The sequence below is a fragment of the Aedes albopictus genome, chromosome 3 (genome assembly GCF_035046485.1).
Source record: "Aedes albopictus strain Foshan chromosome 3, AalbF5, whole genome shotgun sequence".
NCBI lineage: Eukaryota > Metazoa > Arthropoda > Insecta > Diptera > Culicidae > Aedes > Aedes albopictus.
This window is the reverse complement of record NC_085138.1, coordinates 426349903-426375644: the sequence shown is the minus strand read 5'-3', so window position 1 is coordinate 426375644 and position 25742 is coordinate 426349903. Positions and strand designations below refer to the sequence as shown.

The following is a 25742-nucleotide window of genomic DNA, read 5'->3' as shown; positions in this document are numbered from 1 at the left end:
TAATTCCTGAAATAATTCCTGAAGGATTTCCTCAAGTTATCCTTGAGGAAATTTTAAAGATAATCCAAGAAATCTTTCGACTATTTTAAGAGGATTTTCTGGTGAAAATTTTCAACGATAAAACACATGGAAGACTTTCAACGATATCCTGGTAAAAAAAATCGGAGAAAGTTTAGAAAGTATATGTAAAAGGAGGTATTCATGAAACAGTCCCAGAAGGTACTTCTGAAATAACAGCTGAAGGTATACTAGAAACAAATCATGAAGAAATTCTAGAGAAATTCATTGTGATAGCCCCGTGGATGGAATGATACGCAATTCGAATTCACTCCATTTCCATTAAAACTTACACTTCTACCGTCGAACATTATTAATCAACAGTATTGAACTATCGGATGTGGCCACCGGACATAATTTTCGGAGGAACCTGCTATGCACTGTATTGGGGTTAACATAATTCATGTTTTGCAGCCTCAAGTATTGACATTAGCGGCATGATGTCTTGGAAGAATTTATTTTATATACTTAACTTCTTATTCTGGAATTTTCACCTTGATGATTAATCCACCCATAAGTGTTCCGAGTAATTGCTGGTGGAAATCACTAATAAACTAATAAACAAATTCTAGCTGGCTTCAGCAATAGTGCTGGGATTTATTTTGATGTTTGTGAAAGACTCCGTCAGGAAGTTTTGCTAAGATACCTCAGGAATTACCTGCTGGGAATTATCATGGAATTCTTAAAGGTCTTCCGACAGTAACTACTGGAGTAGTTTAAGTTGAAAATCTTGCAGCAAGTATATCTGTAGATACAAAAAAAAAACTCCGGATCAATCACAAGCGGAATTTCTATAGAATTTCTCACAGAAAAATCTCTGGAGGAATCCTTGGCAGAATCAGAAGAAGTATATGGAAAGGAATTCTTGCAGACACCTCCTAAGCAATCTCAATATTAATGTTTAGACTTTAGAGGAATCATATGAGGCACTTTTGGAGGATTTCTAAGAGGATTTCCAGCAATAGAGCTCTAGGTTTGTCTCCAGAAACGCCTTATGAGATTCTTTAGAATTTCCTGCAGGGATTGCTAAACAAATACCTTCATGGATCCCTCAAGGAATTCCTCTTGAGATTCCTCCAGAAATGTCTGGAAGGTTTCATCAAAGAGTTCTTCTGGCTTTACCTTTAGAAATTCTTGATGGGATTCCTCCCACAACCACCACTGTTATTTATTCATGGATTCTTTAGATATGTAGTATTCCTGCACACAGCAAAACAATCATTGTGGTATCACATCATTTTCGCTGCACATCAGTCGAAAAAGTGATGTACAGATAACATCCTTCCCACGCAGCAAATTAGCCGCCGCAGCTTGAAAATGGGTCTAGCAATCGCTATAGAGCCGAATCGATAGATGAATTATTTATAGATAAAATATTGGCATGGATTCGTACACTGATCCGTAGATTGTGAGGCATATCCCTTGCCTCTCGGCTATTTCACCGAGTTAGAAGGAAGGTGATAAATATGATGCTGCTTCTAGGTTTCTGCTGGAATTGGTTTGTTGACACTTTCCGTTGCCAACCAGGGTACATGGTAAGAGTGATAATTGTTGGAAAACGATGTATTCGGCAGAAATTACATCCAAAAATGGATACATTGCCAGAAGTTAGGCGCCTGGATATTACAAAATTATTTGCAGTGCAGGGTATCCTCAAGAGGTTATACTAGGAACTACTTCTGCGATTTCTTCAGGACTGCTTCTGGGACATATAGACCATGTTATTTTTCTGGGTTTCTCAAACAATACCAGAAGAAAATCCTATACAACTTCTTAGAGGTCTCTCAAGAATTATAATTGCAGATATTCTTGTTGGATTAATTGAAGAAATCCTAGCAGAAATTATGGGAATAAAAAGAGCAATTCATGAGGAAATTATTTAAAAAATCTCTTCAAGGTAACTTCAAGAAGACCTTCGTGAGGAAACCCAGAATTTTTGGAGGAACACCAGCAGGTATTCCTAGAGTAGTCCCTAGAGAATCTACTTCATAAATCTTCTGAGAAATCCTCTAGTAATTTTTCCAGCAATGCCTGATTCAGCTAAAAATTTCTGTCCAAGGATCCCTCTGGAAATTGCTTCGGTGCTTCCGTTAGGGATTTCTACTAGGATTGTTCTAGGAATTCCTCTCGGAATACCTCCAGATATTTTACTGAAATTTCGTCATGAACTCCTGCCAGGATGATGATGATTAACCTGGGCTTGTTAGGGGAATATCTGTAAATAAAAGAAAATCGGGTTAAGTACGGTTCCTTTGAATTCCACTAAGAATTTGCATCCTTTGACAGATACGTATTTCGACCTCAACTGTAAGGTCGTCTTCAGTGTCTTGTACTTGACTCGACTGCCAGGATTTCTTCCTTCATTGACTCCTGTGAGTTATTGCTCTTGAGAATCCTCCAGGAATTCCTAAAGGATTTTCAACAAGTATTGCTTGAAGAATCCCAGCAAAACTTCTCGAAGCATTCCCAAAACGATGTCTCTCACAGCAGAATTCCAGGGGCAGAAATCCTCAAAGGAATCAGAAGTGGATTTCCAATAAGAATACAAAGAGGAATCCCTTGAAGTATCTTTATTGAAATCCTGAAAGAATGACTGAAAAAAAAAACCCCAGGGTGAATCCCGGGAGAAATCCATATAGATGTTTCAGCAGGAATAGCTAGATGCTAGATGCTAGATCAAGAATAATTGGAGAAATCCTAGCAAAAAGTTCTAGAGAGGTCATCCCAGAGAAATTCCTGCGTTGCGTTGCGTGGTAACGGAGTAATTCGTAGATTGCATACTGAAAGTTGTCATGTTAAAACTTTAATACTCTCATTCTAATTGCTAATGGAATGCTGTTTGGGAAGGAACAGCTTTCCAATCAGAGGTTGAAGTAAAAAAGACATGAAAACTTCCATTGCTGGCCACGCCCATCTTCTCCGTTACGAGGATAGGAAAGGATGTGATGATATGATACCTACTTTATGAAAGGCCAGCGACTCACCGGCGCCCCCATAGGTGTCAAGGAGTTGGATATTTGGAATTGGTTGATAGGGGATTTACTATAAGCGAGTGATGCGGCAAAATTTAGATTGTGTAAGTGTATTTGAGTAGATCATGTAGATGTGTTGGTATGAGTGTAAGTGTTTTAGTATAACACCAACGTTGGGAGTGACGTAGCTAAAAGATTTTGTCACTCCATGGGCCTTTTTGATTCCGGGACAGCGATGCCAGATTATTTTCATCAAAAATCTGTATCAATACAGATTTTTCTGTATCGTCGTGTTTGAGTGTATAGCAGACACCGGCAGTCCTAAATTTCAATAGAAAGGGGCTGTCCATAAACCACGTGGTCATTTTTTTGGGACTTTTCAACCCCCCCCCCCCCCCCGCGTGGTCATTGGTCCATACAAAAAATTTTATTTGTCCATACAAAATGGTCATTGGCCGAACCCCCCCCCCCCCCCCTCTCATGACCACGTGGTTTATGGACAGCCCCAAACTAACAAAAATATACTACTTTTTGACGATTTTTAATTTTTACTAGTATTTATTTTTCTAAAACATATGTGAAAATATACAAATTTTCATAAATTCTTCAAAGTTTAAGCAGCAATTAACAAAGTTTTTATTGAATTCATTGAAAATTAATTTAAATTTTATGCTTTCTGTAGAAATCTGTATCACATTTAAAAAATCTGTATTTTGCTGTACTCTGTATCTTGTCTGTATGGAAGGTCAAAAATCTGTATAATACAGAAAAATCTGTATATCTGGCATCTCTGTTCCGGGATGGGGCACAGGCATTTGGACCATGTGTCCTGGCTAACAAGCTTAGGCTTAAGCGCCATTGCTCGCTCTCTGAAACGAAAAGAAACACAATTTTGTCTACCGTAATTATCCTACCTGTTGCATAATCTTCGTGACTAGGATGGGAAGGGATAAGAGGGAAGGCACGATATCTATTTAACGAGATGCCAGCGACTCACCGACGCCCTCATAAATAGAAAGGAGTTGGGATTTTGGTTAGGTAATGGTCTATGATTCACAGGGGTGCGCCGTTCTACTGTGCCCCAGACTGTCTAGCGAGCCGACACGAGTAGTCATCTTTAGGTTCCGCGAAGGTGGTCGGAGACCAACCGATGAAGCGGAAACCTTCTTTGCAGGCCGGGCGGGGCCAATCCATCCAGCACTTTGGCGGAAATCCAAAAAGCGGCGAGGTCGGCAGGCCATAGCGGTTTGACGGAATAGCGTCTCCGCAGTCCATGTGGGACACGATCTGTCTTCGTCCGGAGTAGACCCAGGAGTTTGATGAGATGGCCAACAATAGGCCCAGGAGTGGCGCAGCCGGCAGGCCGTAGCGGTTCGGTAGAATAACGCTCCATAGGAACATTGCGTGTTTTTGTCAACACCAACACGGTAGAATTGAGCTTGAGCTTGAGCTTGATTGACCGCCCGTGGATGCTACTCCAGTATCGCCAGACCAGCTACACTCACACAAAGACCAATGAGATAACTGCCGGGGACTAGCAGGCATCTTCAGTGTGTGAGCGTTGGTGATCTTCTATTTTTAGGCGACAATGGCGCCTGCCACGTCAGGTTGCAGGTCAATGTGGGGAAGGGGTAAGGAAGTGATGATTGCAATCGTTTGTATCCACATCTGGCCGAATATACCTCTGCGCCAGCACAAATTCATGCGGATGTTGGAATGTTGGTGGGAATTGGTTGGCAGAAGGTTCACACATTGGTGTGTGGATACCAGGGGAAGGTGATAGAATTGTGTGCGGCACAGTTCGCTTGATTGCATAACTTGTAGGCGTTTTCTAATAGGATTGTGACACTGTGCTGTGAAAGTTTGGAAGGAAGGGAAACGGCTTTTTCAACCCGTTTCTGTTCTAGCGACGGCTATGAACATGTTTATATACATGAGTTGTATATGTAGAGAGCAGCGAGAAAGTATATAGAAAGATACAAAGTAGGAGGAAAGGGACGGGCCAGGGATTGAACCCAGGACCTTCTGCATATAAATCAGAAGCGGTAGCCACTAGACCACCAAGCCCGTCAACACCAACACGGTAGAATTAAATAAAAAATCCCCGAAAAAATTCGTGACAGGCAAAAATTTTCATCCTGTCGTTGGCAAAGCACACTACGATCCCCAGAAATTCTTGAATAAATTCCATAAGAATTCCTGGAGGAATCCTTCGGAAAATCTCTGGAGGAACTACGTGAATAATTTTTGAAGGAAACCCAGCAGGCATTCTTGGGGAATTTCCAAGAGTAATTTAATTTGTGCAGGAATCTTTCGAAAAATGTTTATAGATATAGAAGGAACTGCTGCAGTAATCCCAATTACGCTGAGAACTTCCTGAAGAAAATTGTTGGAGAAATCCAAGGAGAAATGCCAAGAATAACTGTTGCAAGGGATCTCCAGTTGGCGTAGTGGTTAAGGCTATGGATCGCCAATTCGGAGACGTCGGGTTCGTATAATTGTACTTGCCTCACAATATACAAATTCATGCAATGGTAGGCAAAGAAAGCCCTTCAATTAATAACTGTGGAAGTGCTCTCAAAGAACACTAAGTTGAAGCGAAACACGCCATGTCCCAGTGGGGACGTAGAGCCACAAAAAAGAAGAAGAACGTATCTCAAGTGTAATAATTGCAGATATTCTAGTTAAATTGCTGAAGGAATCCCAACAGAATACAGCTACTTCTGAAGGAATTCTTTTAAAATCTCTGAAGGAATCATAGTAGGAATCCCTCGAAAAACTTCAAGAAAACTCTCTTGAGGAATCCCAGGAGGGAATCCTGCAAGAGTCCTATAGGATGAATTTTCGAAGAAACACCGACAGGCATCCCTAGAGAAATCTAAAGAGAAATTACTTGAGAAATCTTCTATGAAAACCTCTTTAAATTTCTCCAGCAATGCCTGATTCTGGTAGAATTTTCTGCTGGGATTCATCCATAGATTTCTCCAAGAATCGCTCTGGTAATTGCTTCAGTGATTTCTTTGGGAATTTCTTCAAAGATTTATCTAGAAATTTCTCTCGGAATACATTTGGGTCTCCTATTAGACGCTGTCACCCACTTTCCACCCACCGCGGTTTCCAGGTTCTTCTTATTAATTTAGGTAATTTTTTGTAAGTGATAAGCCTATAGTAAGCACTAACTACACTAAAAAATCAGCTGGGTTGGATGAAAGGCAGCTGAGAAATTGCGGTGGGAGTAAATTGGGTGGCAGTGTCTAATAGGAGACTCGACTGTACCTTCAGATATTTTTGATGAGATTCCTTCAACAGCTCCTGCCAGTTGTTGACAGCCCTCCAGGAAGTCCTGGAGGGTTTTCAGTGGGTTATATTGCTTGAAGAATCCCATCTTGGGGATTCCCATTGCGATTGGCTAGAGATATGCAAGCAGCATTCCAGAAACAATTGCAACAGAAAACAATTTAAAAGGGAATTTTCAGAACGAATACGAAAGAAATTTCATGAAGAATCTCTACAGAAAATCTAAAAGAATCCCTGAAAAAAGTCAGGGTGAATTTCTGGAGCAATCAATATAGGAGTTTCCGCAGGGATTGCTGGATGAATCCCATCAAGAATTGTTGGAGAATGCCTAGAGAACAAGAATGTCTAGAGAAGTAATCTCAGAAAAAAATGCAAGAGAAATTCCTGAAGGAATCCTCTGAAGGAACTAGAAGAAATCCAACAAGAATTTTCGGGGAATTTCCAAGAAGAATTTATAGAGGAATCTTTTGAAACATGCCTGTAGAAATCACAGAAGAGACTTCTGCAGGAATCCTAATGGGCATTACTCGTGGCTTTCGTCTGGATGATGCTTTACATTGAGCGCCCAAAAGCTACATAGTGTGTGATACCTGAGTTTAGTGTTAAAGGTCAAGTATAATTCAGAGATCAATAGTTTACCGTTTTACGCGGATATCGGTGATAGATTTAGGGATGATGGATTTTCTCCTAATCGTAGACTTAATCTTTTATTATAATTATGAAACCACAAAAACCCCACTGAAATTACTTTTACCCATTCTACTACACCGCAATTTGTTGGTTCGTGCCGATCACCACAGGCACCACTTCCCGGAAAATCATTCACCTTCCAGTCCAGCAAAAGCCGCAAATCTTATAAATCAACGCACGACCAAAGTGCGCACGTATTGCTCCGTCGCCGCCGCCGACTGACTGTCCGACGTGCTCCGACGACGAATTACCCACAAGGGATAGCACGTGGTGGTCGGCGTCGTCGTCGCCAGTCTGCCCCTAGCCAATAACGCACCATCGCTGCCCTCAGTCTCAGTCGGCACGGCACGGCAGGGAAGCCACTGTTTATGAAATTACCTCTTATTATTGTTATATTTAATGGGACCGGGACGCACTCCAGCAGTGAAACAGGAGGACCACTCCTTCCTTCCCAAAGGAGGGACGATTTGTGCGGTTTGATAAATATGGTAATGGGCGAGCAAATTGTTACGTGAATTTTTGATAGGATTCTGCTTATGAATGGAAAATTGAAAGATTTTAGAAATTGATAAAACGGCTGTTGAATGCGAAACCATACGGAAGATTGCATCACACATCCTATTGAATCATCCGGACAATGATGAATGGCGCAATGATGGATGTTTGCACGAGGTTTGAGGAAGGGATACAACGCGGTAGATTAACTGCAATGATTAGCTTCTGTCGCATCCTTTGAGATCGAGGTGGTACCAAAGGGACACAACAGCCGAAAGCGGTAACAAGGGAATACGGCTCTTTGAGGGTATCCCTTTTCTAACGTCTATCGTTTGGCAACGGACGGAATCAGGCACATAATGGAATCAACATCTGTCAACCCAATTTACCGAGTTGTCCCTTCTTCCCCTTCTGTGCTGTGGGTTCTAATCTTCCGAAGGAATCGACTTGCGCTACCGTGTTTGAAGCAGGCTATAATTAAATTTTGACATGCTAAATTACCCGGCAAAAGTCAAACAAAGAAACCATTTATGTTGGAAACATTCATCTTTCTTTGAACCTTTGAACTTGATCATCTACTAAATTTGATGCAGACACAGGAATCCACAGAAATAAATCACTACGTTCCATTCTGAAAGCAACAAAAAGTAATATCCAAGTGGTTATGCAGTACTTGGTAGTAGCCGAAACAATGATTTCCGACTGACCACTAGAATTACGGACAGGGGAACCGAGTCGAATACCGCACTTCGCAAGTCCTAAAAGGAAGTTTCAACCACCCAACAACGGAAGCAACTAAGGCAAATTGAAATAAAATCATATAGCAGCAGTTGTGGAAATAATCGTTCACCATCCCACCCGGACCTGACGCCGGCTGCTTGGGCCTGGTTGCCGTTGTTGTTGTTGCTGCGTTAAGAGTCCGCCCGCAGGCCAAATTTATGCAATATAAATGACTTCTTGAGAAAGGAGGCAGAAGGAGGGCGAAGGACGGGTCAAACACAGGAAAGTTAATTGCCATAATTGAGTTAAAAATCAATCATCGCTTCTGGCGAATGGGGGTCGAATTATTGTTCTGGTTGTTGCCATACTTGAGAAAAGTGTCGTACATTTGTCGGCATTGCATTGGCGGGGTAAACGTTCAATTATGCACGTTGAATAAGTGATGTTTACAGTACTTGACAGGGAAAATAAGGCTTTTGATACGAGGCCCATTAGGCGTATGGTATGGTCATTAATTAGGTATGTGATTCTTTTCACTTTGTGCAATGAGAATGGTAGTTCATTTTCCATCACCGAATGTTATTGCGCATAAAAGTGTAGTTTGTAAACTGTTTTGTTTCTGTCGTTTTCGACTTTTGGAGATATCGACGAGAGTTCAGCATTGAAGATCCTGTTGTAAGGCCACCATGCACGATATACTCCAGACATTTGAATGTTAATTCTTCTTCTTCTTCTTCTTCTTCTTCTTCTTCTTCTTCTTCTTCTTCTTCTTCTTTGTGGCTCTACGTTTCCACGTGAACTTGGCCTGCCATATCTTAAACTTAGTGTTCTTTGAGCACTTCTACACTTCTACAGTTATCGTTGAAGGGTTTACTTTGCTTGCCATTGCCTTAATTTGTATATTGTGAGGTAAGGACAATGATACACTATACCGAGGGAAGTCAAGAAAAGTTCTCGACCCAAACAGGAACCAAACACGCCGTCTCCAGATTGGCGATCTAAAGACTCACTCACAAGACTAACTGGAGAACCGAAATAGAAAGGTTAATATGAATGTTCATTATTTGGCAAATTGAGAGATGAAGTTGTGAGAAAAATCGCGTTCTCTTGAGATTCAAAAACACGACTCCGTATTCGCTAGACCGGCGCTTTAACCAACTAAGCCACAGAACAGGTAACGATTCTGATGAATAAAAAGCCAAACTGAATCCGAGACCACATCATGCACACTCCTATTTTCACAATTCCATCTTTCTTTGGGGCTGTCCATAAACCACGTGGTCATTTTTTTGGGACTTCTCAACCCCCCCACCCCCCGCGTGATCATTAGTCCATACAAATTTTTTTTTCTTCCATACAAAATGGTCATAGGCCGAACCCCCCCCCCCCCCCCCCCTCATGACCACGTGGTTTATGGACAGCCCCTTTCGGCTTAGATGCCAACCTCTTAACACGCTCGCGATTGTCCCTTCCAATTATCAAACGAGAGTGAATTATTTCGATAGCCAAGACTTACTCTCGCACTCCGCATACCTAGGCACCGACCTGTTTGTGTTTCCGCTGTCAAATCTATGACAAAAGGTCGAAAGACATAAGGTCGAAGGATTAAAAGTCGAATGGGATAAAAGGTCGAATGTGACAAAAGGTTGAATTAGACAATAGATCGAATGGGTCAAAAAGTTAAATAGGCAATCGAGAAATTCAAAGACAAGAAGAAGTGATTAGATTTTTTTAGAAAAACGACAATTAAAATAATTCAAAACATAAAAAAAAACATTATTGAAAGATAGGAAACTGTCTACGAAACCTTCTACATAGTAGCTTAAACGATCCATTTTATTATCACATTGCATTGCAGTTCGGAATAGATACCCATGAATGCTAGGAAGCATGGGCGAGAATGCTGCAACACCGTACGAGAGCGAATGAGGCACGTTACAAACAGGCGCGGAACAGGCAGAACTCAGTCTTCCGTATGAAGAAGCGCCAGCAGAAAGAACGAGATCGCGAAAAGATGGAGGAGCTGTACCGCGCTAAGGACACACGAAATTTCTACGAGAAGCACGAGAGCCTCGCGCAGAGGCTTTGTGCCACAAGCCAACATGTGCCGAGATAAACACGGGAATATTCTCACGGGCGAGCGTGAGGTGGTTGAGAGGTGGCGGCAGCATTACGATGAGCACCTCAATGGCGATGTTGCAAGTACCGAAGGTGGCGTGGTAACAGATCTAGGATTATGTGCACAGGACGAAAGACTCCCGGCCCCTGACCATCAAGAGATTGAGGAGGAGGTTGGCCGGTTGAAAAACAACAATGCCGCTGGAGCAGATCAACTACCAAGCGAGCTTCTAAAATACGGTGGAGAAGCACTGGTGAGAGCACTACACTGGGTCATTACCAAGATTTGGGAGGAGGAAGTATTACCGGAGGAATGGATGGAAGGTATCGTGTGTCCCATCTACAAAAAGGGCGACAAGTTGGATTGCGGGAACTACCGCGCGATCACACTACTGAGCGCTGCCTACAACATACTCTCCCAAATTTTATGCCGCCGTCTATCACCGATTGCAAGAGAGTTCGTGGGGCAATATCAGGCTGGATTCATGGGTGAACGCGCTACAACGGACCAGATGTTCGCCATCCGCCAAGTGTTGCAGAAATGCCGCGAATGCAACGTGCCCACACATCACTTGTTCATCGATTTCAAATCGGCGTATGATACAATCGATCGAGAACAGCTACGGCAGATTATGCACGAATACGGATTCCCGGATAAACTGATACGGTTGATCAAGGCGACGATGGATCGAGTGATGTGCGTAGTTCGAGTATCAGGGACACTCTCGAGTCCCTTCGAATCTCGCAGAGGGTTACGGCAAGGTGATGGTCTTTCGAGCTTGCTGTTCAACATTGCTTTGGAGGGTGTAATAAGAAGAGCGGGGATAAACGAGTGGGACGATTTTCACGAAGTCCGTTCAGCTGCTTGGTTTCGCCGATGATATTGATATTATTGCTCGTAAATTTGAGACGATGGCGGAAACGTACATCCGACTAAAGAGTGAAGCCAGGCGAATCGGATTAGTCATTAATGTGTCGAAGACAAAGTAATTGATGGCAAAGGGCTCCAGGGAGGAATCACCACGCCCGCCACCCCGAATTCATATCGACGGTGATGAAATCGAGGCGGTTGAAGAATTCGTGTACTTGGGCTCACTGGTGACCGACGACAACGACACCAGCCGAGAAATTCAGAGGCGCATTGTGGCAGGAAATCGTGCCTACTTTGGACTCCGCAGAACTCTACGATCGAATAAAGTTCGCCGTAACACGAAGTTAACCATCTACAAAACGTTGATTAGACCGGTCGTCCTCTATGGGCACGAAACATGGACCCTACGTGCAGAGGACCAACGTGCCCTTGGAGTTTTCGAACGGAAGGTGTTGCGTACCATCTACGGCGGAGTGCAGATGGAAGACGGGACTTGGAGAAGGCGAATGAACCACGAGCTGCGTCAGCTGCTGAGAGAACCAACCATCGTCCATACCGCGAAAATCGGTAGGCTACAGTGGGCGGGTCACGTCATCAGGATGTCGGATAGCAGCCCGACTAAAATGGTTCTCGAGAGTCATCCGACCGGTACAAGAAGACGTGGAGCGCAGCGAGCTAGGTGGGTCGACCAAGTGGAGGACGATCTGCGGACCCTACGCAGAGTGCGGAACTGGAGACAAACAGCCATGGACCGAGTGGAATGGAGGCGGCTACTATGTACAGCAGAGGCCACCCCGGCCTTAGCCTGACCGGTAAGGTAAGTAAGAATGCTAGAAAGTAATGTTATTAATTAAAGCGGTGGAAAACATATTCCTTTAAAGAACAGCCTAAATGCCGAAGAAGGATGAATCACTGATTGAAATATTGTCATTTGAAACTCCTATCATTACAGCGATTTAACAAAACCAAAAAGTCTTTGAATTAGAGAAGGACAAATCTCTGGTACTATATGAGCACACAAAACCTTTACAGTGTAATTCGCACGAACTTCCTATCGATCCAGGAGGGGATGATCACTAAGCACAAGTAGTTAATGATTTTTTTCTGCAGTATAGTTAGGAAGAACAGCTATTGAATAAAAAAGTCAAAATTTCTGAATTAAAAATAAGTACCGTCCCTACACAGTTATGCATCACACACAGTTACGGATCACTTTGATGTTTAAAGTCGAATATCTTGCTCAAAACATATATTTCGGCACGAAAATCATTTTTGTAGCATGATCCTATTTGTTTTCTGAGATAAAAAACCATTTACAAGAGTTCAATCTAAAAATAAAATGTATTTTAATGCAACGATAGTGTTATCCTCTTACATCTGCCAGTAAACAGCCGAATTCCATAAGAATCTACTCCTGCAGCGGTAAGCTCTAAAAGTGTCGAAATCCATCAATTTTGATATAAAAATCGCTCGTACACGTTGAATAAGATATGTATGTATCTATTAGAAGAAGTTTTGTTTTATTCTGGGACTCAAATACTAAAATAATGTGACTTTCAACAGTGATCCATAATGTGACCCAAAAACTGATCGTTTGACGCTATTATGGATCACTTTAAACAAATATAGATTTTTGCTCCACTCAACGCTCTTGATACAATTATCTTACCTTAAAGTATCAAAAGTATCATTAAAAAACATGTAACCTTGAAAACCAGGTGTCTTGAAACACAGAGTTGTAAAAATAACACTTAAAATGGAGAGCATCACTGAAACCTAGTGGCGCACCTCTATCGAAGTAAATGGATTCGGGACTTTTTAATGTTTTCTCTTTATTCCTGTTGTAAAATCGGGTACTCCATCAGTAAAATAATCAATGCACTGCGTAGTTTAGCCTTACAAATGCAAATTTATTATCAGAGTTGGAATTTTGAGTAATTTTGCACTGATCCATAATATTGCAAAAATTGATCCATAATGTGTGGGACTCAGTGGAGCTGATCCATAATAAGGCATTTTGTAAACAGTGGAATATTCCTTTTTTACGCGGAAATGACTTGCGATTATACTTCAAATTCATCGGGAATGAAAAGTTCGAATCAAAACATAGCCAACAGTGCTTTCCAAGTCGTAGTATTTGTTTTCTTTTATTTTTTATTGAATTTTGAAGGTCAAAAATACTACTAAGTGATCCATGACTGTGTACCCACGGTACCTGAAGAGAAAATAATTATTTCAGTAACAAAGTTTAAAAGAACAGTCTATAAATTTAAGAGGGAACAATTCTTGAACATGAAATTAAACTAAATTGTTATTAAATTTTACATTAACGCAACAAAGGAAGGAAAAAAATCCTATAGAAATGATAGTGGCTGAAATTCATATGCTTTCTATAACAGCACTATAATGTTTTTCTTCATGAGCAAAAACAAAGACTCATGAAATATTGTTTACTTAAAGTGAGACACATCAGCTGGTAACCGAATCTATTTTTTTTACATTCGACCTTTTATCCATTCGACCTTTTGTCCCATTCGACCTTTTGTCCCATTCGACCTTTTGTCCCTTCGACCTTTTGTTCATTCGACGTTTTGTCCTTTGACCATCTGTCCTAAAGCTCCGCTGTCTGTTTAATATGCGCCGAGTGCTCAATTCGGTCGCACGCTCAAGCGACCAACTGCGCCAATAAAACGCAACTATGGTTCACATGCCTATGCTGCCCACTACAGGCTCGTAGCAATTTGCTGGTACGTCGAAACGTTCTGGGTAAAACGGTGCCTAGGTATGCGGAGCGGTAATTATAGAACGCTTAAAGCTTTGTTCGGTATTGTTTTGGCCACCAAACCCAAAATAGACCCAACAGTTTACCGATGTGTGTCCAACAGTGGTCCAACATTCGACAAAATTTGACCCGATCTTGACGCGGGTTTGTCGAGCTTTGTACCCAGCTAGTCATTTCCATTTGAGTTATCATTAATCATTCAAATGACTACGAAGAGTTTCCTATTTGAAGAGAGCTCTGGTTGTCTAAAATCAAAAATGGTAGAAAAATGTGTTGGTTAATGTTCACAAAAATAAGATTCATTTTGCAACACTATTCCAAGGGATTCTGTGGGATTTCAAAGACGTTTCAAGGAATTTCCAGAAGTGTTTCAAGCTGTTTCTGGGTTTCAGGTGCTATCATGATTACTTCCCCTGGAACGCCTCTGCAACCGTCTCAAACCCCCCGGGAACACCCCTGAAAATCCTTGAGATCCCTTGGGATCCCCTTGGAATGCCTGTGAATCATCATGGAACGTCCATAAAAACCCCAGAAATCTCCTGAAACACCTATAGATCCCCCTGAAGCCTCTTGAAACCTTGCATGAAACCCTCTAGAACGCCCCTGAAACCCCGCGAAACACCCTGGAATGCCTTTGGAAGCCCCTGGAATGCCCCTGAGAACCTCTTAACCCCCCTAAAACACCCCGTGAACACCCCTGAAACCCCTTGAAAACTTCTGGGTTTCTCCTGAATCCCTTAAGAACGCACCTCGCATACACTGGAATACCACTGAGACACCCTGAAACTTCTGAAGACTTCTGGAACATCCTTGGAACGCCCTTAAAGCCCCTTGTAATAAACGATTAGGTAAAGTGAAAAACAAAATCTGACAGCCATCCATATTCACAGTTTCGGTTACGCAAATGTTCAACAATTGGTTCATGGATACATAATGAAAGTGTGATAAACAACACAATATGTTGGCTCATTGCCAACATGTAGGAATCGTAGGGGTCGAGCCAGCAGAATCAGCCCTATGCCGAAATCTGCTAGCTACGCGCACTTCACTACAGTCGGCTCACTGCCGACGACGATGACGAGATGACGATGGAATGGAGCTAGCAGTCCGTCTGCACATTGCCGACTACCGCTGCCCCAGCACACACTACGAAAACTCGGCTCACTGCCGGCGATGCACTGCGGTGGCCCACTGCCACATACAAACACGTACTCACCAGAACGACACACTGCCGCCGATGCGGACGACGACGCAGAGAGGTCGACGACGACGCGACTGTGACAGTCCTATACTACCACACACGATCACGAGGAGGACGAATGCCGACGCTGCTTGGTCGACACTGTGCTGGCTCACTGCCAACACATGCACACGATGACGATGATCACTGACGATGACGACTGTGCTGGCTCACTGCCAACACGACACGAGGTATCGCTGTGCTTGACTCGCACACACGATGACGACGACGACGACTGCCCACTGACGACGCGGTACGTGTTTGTATGTGGCAGTGGGCCACCGCAGTGCATCGCCGGCAGTGAGCCGAGTTTACGTAGTGTGTGCTGGGGCAGCGGTAGTCGGCAATGTGCAGACGGACTGCTAGCTCCATTCCATCGTCATCTCGTCATCGTCGTCGGCAGTGAGCCGACTGTAGTGAAGTGCGCGTCGTCGTCGACCTCTCTGCGTCGTCGTCCGCATCAGCGGCAGTGTGTCGTTCTGGTGAGTACGTTTGTGTATGTGGCAGTGGGCCACCGCAGTGCATCGTCGGCAGTGAGCCGAGTTTTCGTAGTGTGTGCTGGGGCAGCGGTAGTCGGCAATGTGCAGACGGACTGCTAGCTCCATTCCATCGTCATCTCGTCATCGTTGTCGGCAGTGAGCCGACTGTAGTGAAGTGCACGTAGCTGGCAGATTTCGGCACAGGGCTGATTCTGCTGGCTCGAACCCATACGATTCATACATGTTGGCAATGAGCCATCATATTGTGGTCCTTCGAACCGGATAAGTGTGTGAAGAACAATACAGTCCAACAAAGAACAAGTGTGTCAAGTGCTCGAACTGATCGAACTCTCCTCTGCGGATCGGAAGTGATAGTGCTGCGAACTAAAAACGAAGAACTGAAACTAAGACCGATCCGAGAAACTGATGTGTGCCAATGAGAGTATATTACAGGTGAGGAAGAAGAAGAGATGGCTATGTATTAGTAAGCAAAGAAAAATGTAAACACAAATAGTGACGTCACTATTTGACACGCGTTCTTATGGGAGCTCGCTTTGCTTGTATTAGTGACATGTTTTGCACCAAACACGGATCTCACGCACACAAAGCATCTCTTCCACACCTCCATTATACTCTCATTGGATGTGTGCTAAGAAATCCAAATGAACCGAAAGTGACAGTGAAACCTCGCAAAGCCGAAAATTCGAAAAGTGATTTGTCGATCTACCCGCATCGATAATTCTGATGTCCGTGCAACATTCACCGACCAAGAGCAGCCAGCAGCCAACCATGGAAGATGTGAAGACCTTCGTTCATCAGCGTGGGCAGGTAAGGGGTAAGGTCACCGCAATCTTCAACACGTTGGAGAGAGCGGAGGACGACCCCTCCCAGGTGAGTGTGCCTTTGCTTAAAGTTTTCTCTAAAAAGTTAGAAACCCATTACGCGGAATATACCGCTTTACACAAGGAGGTGCTGAGGCTTGTTCCTCCGGCCAAACTCGATGAACAAGATGAAAAGTTGAACGAGTTTGATCGGATTCATACGGATGCTCTTGTTCGTTTGGAAGGCTTAATGGAAGCTCTTCAAAAGAATCCTCGTGATTCTAATGTCGTGCAAACGCAATCCGATTCTTCCAGAATCATTATCCAACAAGCACCGCTTAAAGCTCCCATCCCAACATTCGATGGGAAGTATGTTTCGCGGGGTTTCAGGGGCGTTCTAGAGGGTTTCATGCAAGGTTTCAATATGTTGGCTCATTGCCAACATGTATGAATCGTATGGGTTCGAGCCAGCAGAATCAGCCCTGTGCCGAAATCTGCCAGCTACGTGCACTTCACTACAGTCGGCTCACTGCCGACAACGATGACGAGATGACGATGGAATGGAGCTAGCAGTCCGTCTGCACATTGCCGACTACCGCTGCCCCAGCACACACTACGAAAACTCGGCTCACTGCCGACGATGCACTGCGGTGGCCCACTGCCACATACACAAACGTACTCACCAGAACGACACACTGCCGCTGATGCGGACGACGACGCAGAGAGGTCGACGACGACGCGACTGTGGCAGTCCTATACTACCACACGCGATCACGAGGAGGACGAATGCCGACGCTGCTTGGTCGACACTGTGCTGGCTCCCTGCCAACACATGCACACGATGACGATGATCACTGACGATGACGACTGTGCTGACTCACTGCCAACACGACACGAGGAAGCTGTGCCTGACTGGCACACACGAAGACGACGACGACGACGACTCGCCCACTGCCGACGCGGTACAGTGCCGCGCTGCGCTTGATTCCAAAGCAAAATAACTGTTTCTCGCTCACCCTGCGAGTAGCATCGCCTACCGTAACTCTCAAGTGGATGGCTCTGAAAAGAGCCTTGGGAAAATTAATTCTCGGTAGCGAGCCAAGATGCTGGGTGACGGAAACCACGACGAAATTGGACACCAAGCAGCTGCGCTGGAACTGAAACTGGCTGAGCACTTCACTGGAGAGGATCGCCTTCTTCGGAAATAAGAACACGAGTTTTCACTTTAACTAGACTTTACTTGTTCACTGGTTGGAATACAAAAAACTTCTAAACCTACGACTTGTCCTACAGCTATTTATATGCAGTCGTTCAAATAATCTAGAATTTTCTGATTGGCTGGTTGATGCTTAGCCCTGATTGGCTGTGTAGTTGACGGCATGGAATAGTTGACTGTACCTTTCTTCTCGTGGTGTTCTCCAGCTGCGGGTAAGCATCTCGGCTGGCACGACATGTTGGATCGTGTCGCTAGCGTCGCGCGGATCCGCCGATTTGGATCGACGTCAAATCTTCGCTGTTGCGAACATCCTCCCCCGGGCGATCGCTGCCGGAATCCTGAGGCCCCCCAATGCGACTATTGTCTTCTATTGGAAGAATCGAAATTTTAGTTATCGGACGTCTATAAACCGCATTTCCCACCTTGATATCGACTACCCTTACAAAATTATCTTCCCCAGGATAGACATGAACGATTCGCCCTAGCTTCCACTGTTGGGGCGGAAGAGTCTTATCTTCCATCAAAACTACTATACCTGGACGAACATTCGGAAAGCGAACGAAGTTCTTTCCCCTAGGCTGCAGACTCACCAGATAGTCGTGCACCCACGACCTCCAAAAATGTTCCCTCATCTGTTGCAGGTGCTGCCATTTCGATAAACGGTTTTGATTGAGACCCTCATAGGAGGGCTCAGGAACGGCCGTCAACGGGCGGCCAATTAGAAAATGAGCTGGAGTGATTACTTCACCCTCAGCGGGATCGTCCGAATGCGAGAAGAGAGGTCGCGAGTTCAAAATGGCTTCGACCTGGGTCAATAGGGTATACATCTCTTCAAAGGTTAACGGAGTTCCTTTGAGGATACGCTTCAGGTGATATTTCGTGCTTTTCACTGAAGCTTCCCACATCCCGCCGAATTCAGGAGCATCAGGCGGAATAAAATGCCAGCTTATTTCTTTATTCTGGCAAAACGTCTCGATCTGGTTGATAGCGACATTCTCACGAAACAACAAATACAACTCATGAAGCTCGGCTTTAGCCCCACGAAAATTGCTGCCATTGTCGGAGTGAATTTCACGGACTATTCCCCTGCGACTGATGAACCTTTGCAACGCAGCAATAAAGGCAGCAGTCGACATGTCCGAAACAAGCTCTAAGTGGAGAGACTTCGTCACCAAGCAAACGAACACACATAAATACGCCTTGACATGAACAGTTTTCCGACATGCTTGTCTGATCAGGAAGGGCCCCGCGTAATCCACTCCGGTGACCTCAAACGGTGCGGATGGCGTTACGCGACTTTGTGGCAAGTTGCCCATGTACTGCGCCACACCTTGTGGCTTCACCCGGAAACACTCCACACACCCCCTGGTTATCTTCCTTACAGCAGAACGAGAACCCAACAACCAGAAGCGTTGACGAAGAGCTGACAAAAGACCAGACGGACCAATGTGCAAATGTTCCAAATGATATTCGCGGATAATCAAATCGGTGAGTGGATGCCTTGGCAAGATGTATTGATGTTTGGCATCAAACGACATTCGTGACTTCTGAATACGCCCACCCACTCGCAAGGCTCCGTTATGCAAAAACGGGCCGAGAGCTTTCAACCTTTTAGACGGTTCTCCATTCTCGACTCTTTCGATTTCTTCAGGCAACGATTCGTGTTGAATCACTAGCACAATTGTATGGAGAGCAGACCGAAGCTCGGAGACGGATAGACAACTACTTTTGACACGATGCTCCGGATTCTTGGTACGGCAATTCTTCAGAAATCGCTGAACGTAGGCAAGAACACGTTGAAGTTTACGCAGGGATCCGAATTTCTTGAAGAGTGGAAGATCATCACAATTCACTACGGGCATTACCATGACCAAAGCTGGTTTCATTTCAGGCATCAAATCATCAGGAAGTTGATCAAGAACTGGTGATTCGTACATCCTTGATTGGAGAAACGGAGGTCCTTCCCACCATAGCGAGTTTTCCTTCAAAGTGCCGGGGAGCTGACCGCGGGAGATCACATCGGCCGGGTTGTCCTTGGACCTGACGTAACCCCATTTATAGAGACCGCAGTCCCTTGATATCTCCACCACACGATTCTGAACGAATGGCTGCAATTTCGCTGGCGCCTTTTGTAACCACGAGAGGACAATCTGACTGTCCGACCAAAGAGAAACGGAGGAGAACTGAACTTCCAAAGTCGATTGAACCTTCTTGACCAACCTAGACAGCTGCACACAGTTCCTTTCGAGGAATTGTCAACTCTTGAAGAGGGGCAATCTTAGACTTGCTGCACAACAACCTGACGACACAGCGATCATTTGGGAGAATACTGCGAACATACAAGCAGGCACCGTACGCTATTCCTGAAGCGTCTGCGAACCCGTGTAGCTCAAGAGACTCATACGCGGGACCGGTTACTGGTCTCGGAATTTTAATGTCACGAACGGCTACGAGCGAATTACGAAGGCGTAACCAGTCTCTAAGGAGGTCATCAGAAAGAGACTCATCCCAGTCTATTTTATCAGCCCACGTTTGCTGCATCAAACGCTTAGCTGGAACGGTAATTGGGGCGAGTAGGCCTAGCGGGTCAAACATTTTCGCTACTTCAGAGAATAGCTGGCGCTTCGTCACAGCTGAATCTTCGGACGAAGCAGACTGACAGAAAAGAAACTCATCGCTCCTCGGATTCCACGTTAATCCAAGAGTCTTCATCACCTCATTTGCCGACAGATCATCAAGGAGAACTAGTTTCTCGCGCTCATCCTCAGGGACATCCTGAAGAATCGTTTCATCGTTGGCGCACCACTTATGCACCGGAAAACCACCCCTGGCTAGTAACGTTTGGAGCTGTTGACGACATTCAATGGCTTCTTGAATGGTTTTCGCTCCCGACAACACATCATCAACATAGCAGTCCTCTTGTATCACGCGAGCTGCAAGAGGGAAATCGGCTCCTTCATCAACACTAAGTTGAACAAGCGACCTAGTTGCCAAGAACGGAGCAGCAGAAGTACCGTACGTAACAGTCACTAACTCGAGAACCTTGACGGGATCCGTTGGGTTGGACCGCCAGAAAATTCTCTGCAACGAGGTCTGTTCAGGATCAATCAAAATCTGCCGATACATTTTTTGAATATCAGCGGTAAAGACGAAAGGATGTTTACGAAATCTCAATAGAATTGACATCAAGTCGTTCTGAACGACGGGGCCTATCTTCAACACATCGTTGAGAGACACTCCAGACGGCGGTTTCGCCGACACATCAAACACCACCCTTAATTTTGTGCTTGTGCTCGACGGCCTGTAAACGGCGTGATGCGGCATGTAGTACTTCAATTGTCCAGCGACATCGTGCGCCTCAATAACTTCTTTGCAGTGACCAAGAGATTTGTACTCTTCGATGAAGTTAGAGTATTGCAGACGGAGTTCGGGATCCTTCAGCAACCGTCTTTCGAGAAAGAAAAAACGACGAAGGGCCAGTGAACGATTATCAGAGAGTTCGTGTACATTTTCGCGAAGAGGTAGTTCACAATGTATCTACCGTTAACATCACGCCTATACGAGCTACGGAACAATTCCTCACACTCTTCTTCTTCTCCTGTGGGAGTGGAATAAACTTCAACCTCCTCAATCTCCCAAAAACGCTTGATTGTCTCGTTGAGCGACTCGATAGCAACGCAACTCACCTGTGTGACATTGACCAAAGCCGGTGCCTCAGCACGGATTTCACCAGCAATCACCCATCCTAGCTCAGTCTCACGCAACTCGGGAAGGCCCTCAGCAAGAACGATATGGCCTATCTTCAAGAGCTCAAAGAAATGACCCATCCCGATCAGTAAGTCTACTGCGGCTGGAACATTGAAATTAGGATCGGCCAACTTGATATTGGAGGGAATATTCCACTCAGAAATGTCGATTGACTGGGACGGCAACGGATTTGTGATTTTCGCGGTGACCAAGCACTGAAGGATTGTTTGATAGTCGCTGTACTGCGAACGTAGACTCACATCGACCAGACAGTTAGACTTACTGCGGGTGGAGCTGACGCCGACGATATCGACATTCACAGGAAGACCATCAAACCCTAACTTTACGAACATAGCGGTAGAAAGCAAGTTCGTTTGAGCCCCACAATCTAGAAAGGCTCGGCAAGGCACAGGATGACCAGATTTATCGAGCAGATGCACCATAGCAGTCAACAACAAAACATTTGGGAGTGCAACGCTCTGTGAACACGACGAAGACACAGTAGCTGACTGAACAGAATCTGTATTCGAGGACTGCGGCGGATCAGGGACTGGCTTCTGAACGGCATCAGTAGGCTTCTGAGCCGACGCGGGCGGGCTCACACTTTGATCGGACTTAGATCCATCATCGTGTAGCAAGGAGTGATGCCGCTTACCACATTTCGAACAACGGTTTTTCGACGAACAATTGACAGAATTGTGCCCACGACGAAGACAGTTGAAACACGAACGAGATTCCTTCACCTTACTAACGCGCTCCGAGATGGAAAGCTTACGAAATTCAGGACATTGATAGCTGAAGTGCGATTTTCCACAAAAACTGCACGACTCGTTACTAGCATCCGGCGTTGCCGAGTGAACTTTGACGCTAGCAGGTTTAACACTAGACTGAGACAACTTCCCTGGTTGAGATTTAGCGGAAGATGGATTGTCCACCTCACACCGCTCCAAAACACGACACTGATCCTTCAGAAACAACAAAGTATCATCCAAATCTTGCAAATCACCATGATTGAGAGTACGTTCCCACTGTTTACGTGTTGCTGGGTCCAGACAAGACACCAAAATTTTATTGATAATCAGTCCAGCGGTCGCTTCCACTGGCTGTTTCATGAACTTAAGACCCTCAATGTTCCGAGTACACGTATCAATCAACTCCCTCAGTTCCCTGTGAGATTCCCTGTTCATTTTCTTCATCCCCAAAAGTTCTGAAATGTGCGTGTCGATGATAATGCGAGGATTTTCATACCGTTCGGTCAAAATCGTCCACGCATGCTTGTAATTGTTGTCCGCCAAAGTTTTGGAATCAATGATCCCGGATGCGGCACCAATCAACGACTTTTCAAGATGGTGTAGTTTGATGGAATCGGAATCCGATCCCTTGCCGACGATGTCTTCAAACATCGCCTTGAAACGAGGCCAATTTTCATACTTCCCATCGAATGTTGGGATGGGAGCTTTAAGCGGTGCTTGTTGGATAATGATTCTGGAAGAATCGGATTGCGTTTGCACGACATTAGAATCACGAGGATTCTTTTGAAGAGCTTCCATTAAGCCTTCCAAACGAACAAGAGCATCCGTATGAATCCGATCAAACTCGTTCAACTTTTCATCTTGTTCATCGAGTTTGGCCGGAGGAACAAGCCTCAGCACCTCCTTGTGTAAAGCGGTATATTCCGCGTAATGGGTTTCTAACTTTTTAGAGAAAACTTTAAGCAAAGGCACACTCACCTGGGAGGGGTCGTCCTCCGCTCTCTCCAACGTGTTGAAGATTGCGGTGACCTCACCCCTTACCTGCCCACGCTGATGAACGAAGGTCTTCACATCTTCCATGGTTGGCTGCTGGCTGCTCTTGGTCGGTGAATGTTGCACGGACATCAGAATTATCGATGCGGGTAGATCGACAAATCACTTTTCGAATTTTCGGCTTTGCGAGGTTTCACTGTCACTTTCGGTTCATTTGGATTTCTTAGCACACATCAGTTTCTCGGATCGGTCTTAGTTTCAGTTCTTCGTTTTTAGTTCGCAGCACTATCACTTCCGATCCGCAGAGGAGAGTTCGATCAGTTCGAGCACTTGACACACTTGTTCTTTGTTGGACTGTATTGTTCTTCACACACTTATCCGGTTCCGATGGACCACAATATGTTGGCTCATTGCCAACATGTATGAATCGTATGGGTTCGAGCCAGCAGAATCAGCCCTGTGCCGAAATCTGCCAGCTACGTGCACTTCACTACAGTCGGCTCACTGCCGACAACGATGACGAGATGACGATGGAATGGAGCTAGCAGTCCGTCTGCACATTGCCGACTACCGCTGCCCCAGCACACACTACGAAAACTCGGCTCACTGCCGACGATGCACTGCGGTGGCCCACTGCCACATACACAAACGTACTCACCAGAACGACACACTGCCGCTGATGCGGACGACGACGCAGAGAGGTCGACGACGACGCGACTGTGGCAGTCCTATACTACCACACGCGATCACGAGGAGGACGAATGCCGACGCTGCTTGGTCGACACTGTGCTGGCTCCCTGCCAACACATGCACACGATGACGATGATCACTGACGATGACGACTGTGCTGACTCACTGCCAACACGACACGAGGAAGCTGTGCCTGACTGGCACACACGAAGACGACGACGACGACGACTCGCCCACTGCCGACGCGGTACAGTGCCGCGCTGCGCTTGATTCCAAAGCAAAATAACTGTTTCTCGCTCACCCTGCGAGTAGCATCGCCTACCGTAACTCTCAAGTGGATGGCTCTGAAAAGAGCCTTGGGAAAATTAATTCTCGGTAGCGAGCCAAGATGCTGGGTGACGGAAACCACGACGAAATTGGACACCAAGCAGCTGCGCTGGAACTGAAACTGGCTGAGCACTTCACTGGAGAGGATCGCCTTCTTCGGAAATAAGAACACGAGTTTTCACTTTAACTAGACTTTACTTGTTCACTGGTTGGAATACAAAAAACTTCTAAACCTACGACTTGTGCTACAGCTATTTATATGCAGTCGTTCAAATAATCTAGAATTTTCTGATTGGCTGGTTGATGCTTAGCCCTGATTGGCTGTGTAGTTGACGGCATGGAATAGTTGACTGTACCTTTCTTCTCGTGGTGTTCTCCAGCTGCGGGTAAGCATCTCGGCTGGCACGACATGTTGGATCGTGTCGCTAGCGTCGCGCGGATCCGCCGATTTGGGTCGACGTCAAATCTTCGCTGTTGCGAACAATGGAACGTCCATAAAAACCCCAGAAATCTCCTGAAACACCTATAGATCCCCCTGAAGCCTCTTGAAACCTTGCATGAAACCCTCTAGAACGCCCCTGAAACCCCGCGAAACACCCTGGAATGCCTTTGGAAGCCCCTGGAATGCCCCTGAGAACCTCTTAACCCCCCTGAAACACCCCGTGAACACCCCTGAAACCCCTTGAAAACTTCTGGGTTTCTCCTGAATCCCTTAAGAACGCACCTCGCATACACTGGAATACCACTGAGACACCCTGAAACTTCTGAAGACTTCTGGAACATCCTTGGAACGCCCTTAAAGCCCCTTGTAATAAACGATTAGGTAAAGTGAAAAACAAAATCTGACAGCCATCCATATTCACAGTTTCGGTTACGCAAATGTTCAACAATTGGTTCATGGATACATAATGAAAGTGTGATAAACAATTATATTTTTTTTAATGAAACAATATTGTAAATGTTATTTGAAACAATGTAAAAGTGGAAAGAATAAAAATAACGCAAGAGGGAGGAAGGGATGCATTGGTTAACTAAGAGGTCTTATGCAGCAAACAATAGGAGAAGAATTTCCATGGGCGTTTCAAGAGGGTGCAGGGGCGTTTCAAGTGGGGCTTAGAAGGGTCCAGGAAGATTTCAAACGATTTTCAAGAGGGCTCAATGGGGCTTCAAGGAATTCAGGGGTTTCAAGGTTTCTAGAACTATAAAGAGGGGTTCCAAAGGGTTTACGAGATTTTTTTGAAGCAAGAGGTGCTTTAGAGCGTTTCAGTGGTTTTCAAGGTGGATCTAAGGTGCTTCAGGAGTTCTCAGGAGCGCTTTAGTTGGTCTCAATGCGGTCCGAGGGGCTTCAGAAGGTTCCATGGGCATTTCAGAGGCCTCATTGAGATTCACAGGGTCTCGAATTCGAGATTTAAGGGGCATTCTCCGATAGTTTCATAGTCCGGTTTTCTTTTTTCTTCCCTAGACGTTTCAAGTGC

The 25742-nt window shown here is 45.0% G+C and overlaps 1 protein-coding gene across 1 annotated transcript; it reads right to left on the bottom strand.

The window, feature by feature from the left end:
* Positions 1 to 18009: 18009 nt before the first annotated feature.
* Positions 18010 to 23382, bottom strand: LOC134291050 (uncharacterized). The gene is made up of 4 exons (XM_062858314.1): positions 23236 to 23382; positions 21266 to 23160; positions 20289 to 21206; positions 18010 to 19912 (listed from the first exon to the last, which is right to left on the bottom strand). Exons 1-4 carry the CDS (start codon positions 23380 to 23382, stop codon positions 18010 to 18012), a joined length of 4863 nt encoding a protein of 1620 aa, XP_062714298.1.
* Positions 23383 to 25742: the final 2360 nt, after the last annotated feature.

Bases quoted from the DNA above. Each gene is read 5' to 3' on its own strand.
- LOC134291050 (XM_062858314.1), bottom strand. From the start codon at position 23,382: ATGTCCGTGCAACATTCACCGACCAAGAGCAGCCAGCAGCCAACCATG. The intron at 23,161-23,235 runs GTGAGTGTGCCT...GCTTTACACAAG, and splicing joins CGGAGGACGACCCCTCCCAG to GAGGTGCTGAGGCTTGTTCC. The intron at 19,913-20,288 runs GTGGGCTGATAA...TTGGTCGGACAG, and splicing joins AAGCGTTTGATGCAGCAAAC to TCAGATTGTCCTCTCGTGGT.